Source organism: Eptatretus burgeri, chromosome 11, assembly GCF_056783735.1.
Source record: "Eptatretus burgeri isolate ZD-2024b chromosome 11, Ebu_testis_v1, whole genome shotgun sequence".
Taxonomy (NCBI): Eukaryota; Metazoa; Chordata; class Myxini; order Myxiniformes; family Myxinidae; genus Eptatretus; species Eptatretus burgeri.
Genome location: NC_140971.1, coordinates 40314830 through 40322329, shown reverse-complemented (window position 1 = coordinate 40322329; position 7500 = coordinate 40314830). Strand labels below are relative to the sequence as shown.

Sequence of the window (7500 nt, the reverse complement as noted above, 5' to 3'; positions counted from 1 at the left end):
GCGATGATGATGATGATGCGACGACCACTATCCTCGCACCTGAGAAGTGTCTGGTCTACCTTAAGCTGCCTTGGCGAAGTGAAATCTCTCAAAATTCGAACAACAGGTTAACAAAGCGGTCTCTCGCTACTACCATGCAGTTGCAACGCAAGTGGTATTTACCACTCATAAAATGCCATCCTATCCAGAAAGATATACTGCCTTACACATAATTGAATAATGTTACTTATGAGTTTCAGTGCCAGTGAAATGCCAGGTATGTAGACCGTACATTCCAAAGATTGGAGGACCAAATTAAACAGCATGTTCCATTGGCGATATGTAACAGGCATGTTGCAGATCATATACAACCAGCTCATGCATGCAAAAACCAAACCAAAATGCATGCTAAAAATTGTGATTCTACTATCAGATGAAATCTCAACGATCCAGAATGCACAGAAAACTATTACGCCAATTGCTTTCAAATGCAGTAGTGCCCTACAAGTAGTGGGAATGGTGGTCCGAGTACGCAGCACAGCACAAGCGCACTTGAGACCACATTTCTACACACACAAAATCTCGTCCTTTGCAAGCAAAGGTAATTCGTGCAAGCACTAAGCTTGTTTTTATGCAACTGCAAAATCGTAGGGGCTAAGGTTATCCTATTCCCTCACTCCCTCACAGCGATGATGTGCATTAATATCCATAAATAAAGTTTGGCAGGTGAAAACCTTGCTCTCGCTCATGGAGGATCTCGTGACCAAAGACAATGGTCTTCTTGCAGTGGATCACCGATTGAAAGGTTTTTTGTCAGGTTGGAAACATAACCTAGGTCAACCATCGAATCGCTATCTCTCTAGCAGCCTATTACACAATCATTACACTCATTTAAATTCATTCAACTTATCTAAAAGGATAGAAGCTAACTTCACATGATAACCTGCATTGGCTCTGTTGTTTATGATGTGCAATATGGGAACAGTCACAATAATATGACAATCACTGTTTGTTTTCGACTTTTATTCATAAGATCCACCCCTCAATTCTTGTTTTTGACTTAGAATAAACTCCGCCTCTTTGTGTTGCTTCGCAACCCATTATAATGTAAATAATCGTTTTATTTTAATAACTTTTGACCATTTTACATTCAAAATAAGTATCCCTTTAAACTGTTAAATAAATAGTTCATGCTGATTTACTTGAGTTATTTAACTGCTTGCAGAATGCAAGCATAATCCACTTCATCAAATATATAAAGCTTTTATTTATTTTGTACTAGACGACCCGTTAACCCGTTGGGTTCCTGTTGTGACAGCGGTTGATGAAAAAAAAAAAACATTTCAAGAAAATAAAAAAAAGATAGCTCCAGCGAACTATACCGCTGAGGTTTGCATTGATCAAATGAGTACTCCCGAAGAGTACTTGACTGAATTGGGAATTGATTTTTTAATAATTTTTTTGTTGCCCGATTTGAACGAAACTTGATACTGCACACCGCAGGTGAATGGTGAGTAAGGTGGCCCTAAAACCTTTGCGCTATCGTGTCCCGTTTTGGCTGTATTTCAGGAACATACATACAAGATGACAGTTTTAATAATATATAGATAGATGCATGTAGGACTGCTTGTAAAATCCAAGCATGCCCCACTTGTTCCTTATCACACTGTCCAACGCCGAGGTCTCTACAATTATTATAATCCAGAAGGAAAAGCCAGAGCAAACAGTTCGGCTGTGTCTACTTGCGCATGCATCATTAAACTTTGGCTCAGGAGTCCTCCATGACATTGCATTTGTTTTCTCGTGAGATCTTATTGTTCTGCCGCGCATCATTAAACTTTGGCTCAGGAGTGCTCCATGACATTGCATTTGTTTTCTCATGAGATCTTGTTGTTCTGCCAGCAGAAGATGGCAATGAAGACAGTGATGAAGCAAGTTCAGAGCAGGAAGTAGAGCCAGATGATGGCACAGATATCCAGGAAAAGGTATCCTCATTCACAAACATGAGACCATCGCTGACTTGTCCCATGCATAATAAATAACCACGAATCTGTTTTTGTGTTTGAGGATGAAGATATCGAAACAGACTTGAGGAATTTGAGAGTGCAGCCAAAGCTGGATCGCTCTGAAGAAGACCTTAAAGTTTACCAAGAATTTTTTTCCGAGTTATTTCAAGACTTCCAGGTATAACATTGTGTTTGCGTTTTAATCCTCATCGCTGTTATCAAACTTTGCAGACCTTGCTACAGCGTCAGAGACTAAGACAATGTGGGAAGCATTCCACAACAAAACACTGCTGATTCATCAAGTCATACACAGTCATTGCCTCAATGCCTCAGTTATCCTGTGCAGTTAATCCTTTGCTTGCAGATTTTGGCATGGAATCATGTCAGATGGATAACTGGGCCCTGCTTTTGGCACCAATAGGATCAGAGAGAAGTTCTTAATCAGAGTTTATTTAGTTTGACAATTTACCAAAGGACACGCGTCAAACTGCGCATACATTGGATGGTATCACCCAGGTATCCTGAAAGATGCGTGCAGTGATTTGGTGCGAAAATACATCACTTCAAATGAAAGCCAAAGATACGATCAAGGGCAATGGAAATCGGAATATGCCTAATGAGTAAATTTGCAAGGGTAAATCATGCAGTAAATGTACTTGCGTAATACAGACTGCTTTTTTCAAGTTGTAAGACATCTTTCAGTTTTCCTCTGTCCTTTACAGCACATACTCTTGCTTCCAACTTTATGTTGGACATTTACCTGCCAAAGTTGAGCTGGTAAACTTTGTTCATTTGTACAGGGTGTTTCAAAAGTCTGGAATCACAGGAAATATTTTTTACTTTCTTTTATTTCTTTCTTGAGACTATGCCTTTGAGGTGGATGGGACGTCATGGACTGATAGCGGCCCCTACGTCATCCAGATTTAATGCCACTTGACTTTTTATTTGAGGCCACCTGAAATTAGTGGTTTATACCACGAGACCCAATACTATTGAATATCTAAAGGATGAAATCAGAAACAAATGTGCTAAAATCGATGTGTCAATGTAAAGAAACGTTCAAAGAAACCTACATCCAGGAATTGACATGTTTATGCATGTCAGTGGCTCACAATTTGAGCAATTATTATAAGATTGTAAAATAAATACCCCTATGATTCCGGACTTTTGAAACACCCTGCACAGTGTGTGATCCTGGCTGCCATTGATTGTTCTTTTTTGGGCTTCTATCTGATGCGATGCAGTTTCCTAAAGTGTAAGCAAACTTTCTAGCAATGTTCGTTTGAACATCTACAGTGGGAGGAGGTGAAGATGAAGATCCTTCATGGTTTTGTTAATCTGGCTTTTGTAGCTGCAACGGACCATCTCAAGGTGGCATGTGACTGGCACTTCCCGGAAGTGATTGGAGCAACTGGTTAAGAATGCTGCACAACCTATGTTTGAGGCAATGCATTCTGTATTATTTTGAGGAATTTTCCTCATAACTCAAGATGACAAATCTCGATATTTTAATATCAATTGCTGTGCATTGTGGGACATGCTCAAACGACTGATGGTTGTTGTTTGCTGATCAACCTGAGTGGGTTTAGTGACAAGAAAGCTGAGACTTTAGCTTCAGCTTTTAATCTCTGAAACTCAAGAACATATTCAGAATTTTGAAATGAAATGTCCACGCTTTTGTTTAATTGTTTCTCTTTGTTTTATGATTTGACCTTTCACATTATTTATTTTGTGCTTTGCAGCATTTGGACAAGTTAGAAGAGCGTGGAGTCTGTGATATAAGGCTTGGGAATTCTCTTCATACAGTTACTGTTCCCACAGCTGCCAGAGATGCTTACGATCATGAATGTGCACAAACAAAGACACCATATTTGGGTGGCATGTGTCAACAGCCTCATGAAACATCCTCGGGAGAAAGATTGGAACACATTTTGAATGTTTTGGACACTTGTTCCCTTCAAGAGTCCCAGAATGGTGATGATGTTTCAAATTCCTTTGTAATAAAAGAAAAGGTTCTTGATGATCCTACAGGCCATCATAAGGTGAAGCATCTCACACCACCTTGCAGAGACACTGGCATATTGGATGGTGACATGCATGAATTGAGCCAACTTCCTGGTCGATGTAAAGAAACAATAGAGAGGTGTTATGGACATGAGGATGGGACTATCATGAAGTGGCTGCTAAAGTGTGGTCGAGAACTTCCGTACCATGCCTTGCAGTATGCCGCACTCGCCAAGAACACAAAATCGGTGATGGATTACAGTGAAACTGCTTTCCCAGATTTCTTCGGTCACACAGTGCCAATAGAAAAGGAGCCGTTGATGCAAAGGCAATATGGTGTCCAACGGTACATTTCTCTTCCACAACCTTACAATCAATCGCATTCTCACAGATTGCATTGCAACTTGGTACGTTCCACTACATCTAACCATACAGCACTTCCTCCAAAGACACTGCACTTCCTCCAAAGACACTGCAATTCCTCCAAGAACACTACACTTCCTTCAAGAACACTGTGCTTCCTCCATTGACGCTGTGCTTCCTCCAACGACACTGCACTTCATCTAAATACACTGCACTTCAACTAAGCACACTGTATTTTAGCTAATCACACTGTACCTATGTATGATTTTGTATTTATATGGAATTAACCACGTAATGCAGGGTTTACTGGAGAATAAAAATGAAATTTGATACTGTTATCTTGTGTTATATTTATAGATCCAAGATATTTAAAGATATTGAACGGCTGCTGTTTCCTGAGGACGTCATTGATAAAGTTGTTTACGACCTCGATGATCCCGGGTAAGGGCTCCGCTGCTCTATTGATTTTGGCTCATATTTTTCTTTGATTTGCCCTTCACGAGGCTTCACCTGTTACTTTTTCAAGACATTATTCTGGCTTTGTTATCACATTTTCTCGGGACCATTTGGCTGCCATTTCTATAAATGTTATATCCTGCTTCGGGCTTCGATTTAAAAAAGAAAAAAAAAAGATGCTCGTAAAGGTTGTGGTGGGATTGTTTTATTTTGCAGTTCTTTTTACATTCCCTTGCATTCCCCATCCAACGTTTGTCGGTTTCTAGTTCCTCATCCAAGTTATCACTTTTCCTGTACTTTATCCTTATCACAGTTTCTCTTCTTACTTCTCGAGATTTTTACTTTCATCTTTATGCGTTTGGTTTTTTTTAAGTGTCCTCCCCACTATTTTCATGTGACTTTCTATTGTACACAGCATGTCCACAAATTACCGTTCCAAATTCAAACTGTAATGAAAACGTAATGAAATGGGTTATAACAATGGATTTGTTGCATGCGAAAGAACATTTCTCATCGTTTTATTGTCAGGATTTGGCAAATCATCATCCAAACCCGAATTGACTTATGGGGACTGTGCTGGGACGACTCATGAATGCATTCAACATCCTCACCACTTGTTTTTGATCACCCTGCCCCCTTATTCTGCAATATGCTACTAGTCTCCATCCACCTTCTTTGCCACCCATGAATCGTTTTCTTCGACAGTGGCTGCCTTTCATAGGTCATCCTGAAGCTTCGGTGAACCTGTGTAGCCGATTTAGTCTCTATGAACCAGGAAACACACTGTGATTTTTCTTGTGGGGATTCCATTTGCATTAAATGTGATGATTCATCACAGGATACACCTGAAAATGAAAAATAAGTCAATAAAACTTTTATAAATGTTTTCTCACACGTGGCAAACCGCATTGTTGTATCCCGTTGAATTTTTTTATTTTATTACGGTTTGAATTTGAAATGGTAATTTGGGTACACTGTACACCCTGTATATCCCTTTTCTAATTTTTATTCCCATCTTTCCTGGACTGGATCCTTCATCCAGTTTTCAGGGTCTTCTGTCATGGAAGAGCTGAATGGTGGAAGGTTAACTTGCTGACTGCGGAGTGGTGTTTGACAGAAACTTGTGAGATTAGCTGGGGACAAGTTTACTTGGTGGATAATGTGCAGGGTCAGTAACATTTTAAAACAAACCACAGGTATGCAAGTGAACTGGATTTAGGGGCATAGATTAAGAGGTATAAAAGAGATCATGGGTGGATGTGGTCGGGTGATGTGAGATCTGTGTTGCTGAAGCTGTTGGAAGAAAAATTAGCTATCTTGATATGATAGGATGTAGCATAGAATAAGACATCCAAAGAAACGATTGTATAAGTGTGTGTGGGGGAAGGTTGGGGGAGGGGGGGGTGGTAGATGACTAAAAAGTTAACATGAGTGAAAAGTTTGCATTTTAGGAAAAAGTCAATCGGTTACATGAATAATGCATATGACCCTGTGGGGCTTAAATTAAGATTTGGGTGTATTAGGTAAGATGAAAGTCAAAAGAAAGTGGAGGGCAGACAGCCCATTGGCCTTTGGGAAGAGAGCAGACTCAGGGTTCCTCAGCATCCTGCAAAAATATATCAGTGATACATGAGGCCTCGGTTTGCACCATCTCCATGAGCCCAAGATGAGATGTGGGAGCTCATACCCACAAAACATAACAAGAGTCACATGAGGACTTGAATGGGAAAAAAATTATTATTTTTATTTTTCATTTTCTTGCGATTGATTTAAATTTTGGGCTGCCAATTCCATCTGATGTTGAGGCCAAGAGCTTCAGAGACCCATTAGCTCTTCCAGAGTTTGTCACAGAAAGATTGCTGGATTTATCTGACAGTCTTTCTCGAGAGATGCCAAAAAAAGTTAGACTTATAAAAGTTGGAAGTGACATTTCAAAATTTGGACAGTCTTTTCCATATTCGGCAGACAGTGATGCAATCCCAACTTTCGTATAGATTGAATAGAAGACTCTCCATATAATTATCTTACGAGGTACAAATATCTTGCATATATAGACCAAGGTTATTTTTCAGAACGCAAGCTTAGGGAATCCCAGCCTCAATTGGGAACTCGATAAAGAAGGTGCCATTGTGAGTGGCCCACTGTCTAGTGCAATAAGTAACTCTGACAACTACGTTGTTGGAGGGTCTTGCATAGCATTGTTGGTGAGCTGGGAAAGGATTTAAATCATCATCACACCTTGCAACCCAATCATGAAATATATTTTTGTCATTTTTTTTAATGTAATCCCGATTCCAGATCATTGGCACATTCTGAAGATGCGCTGATATTCAGTTCAAAGTTTGAGTCCGGCAATCTTCGAAAAGCCATACAAATACGCAAGTATGCCTTATGTGATACCCTGTTCTTTGATCACCATTTTTTGTCACATTCTGTGGTTCCTTGTTTCTTATTTAAGATTATTCTTCATTTATTCAACTTCCATTTTGTTGTACATCAGACACGAATACGATTTGATCACCAATTCAGACATAAACACCACACGTCACCATCTGTGGTTCTACTTTAAAGTGAGCAACATGGAATGCAACGTTCCTTACCGTTTGAATCTGGTAAACTGCGAGAAAGTGAACAGCCAGTTCAACTTTGGTGAGTGTGTCAGTGGAGGAAACACATTGCATGTATCAATGTA

At 39.7% G+C, this 7500-nt stretch overlaps 1 protein-coding gene across 15 annotated transcripts in view; it reads left to right on the top strand.

The window, feature by feature from the left end:
• The window catches only part of AGTPBP1 (ATP/GTP binding carboxypeptidase 1), a 127710-nt gene that overhangs the window by 68102 nt on the left and 52108 nt on the right, over nucleotides 1-7500 (top strand). For 13 of the 15 annotated variants that reach the window (XM_085846145.1, XM_085846148.1, XM_085846143.1 and 10 more), the window contains 6 exons: nucleotides 1882-1964; nucleotides 2047-2163; nucleotides 3728-4335; nucleotides 4710-4793; nucleotides 7107-7190; nucleotides 7309-7457. In XM_085846145.1, coding sequence (XP_085702271.1) covers nucleotides 1882-1964; nucleotides 2047-2163; nucleotides 3728-4335; nucleotides 4710-4793; nucleotides 7107-7190; nucleotides 7309-7457 — 1125 coding nt within the window. The remainder of the gene's footprint in view (nucleotides 1-1881; nucleotides 1965-2046; nucleotides 2164-3727; nucleotides 4336-4709; nucleotides 4794-7106; nucleotides 7191-7308; nucleotides 7458-7500) is intronic. The other 2 variants (XM_085846156.1, XM_085846146.1) reach the window with 2 other exon arrangements.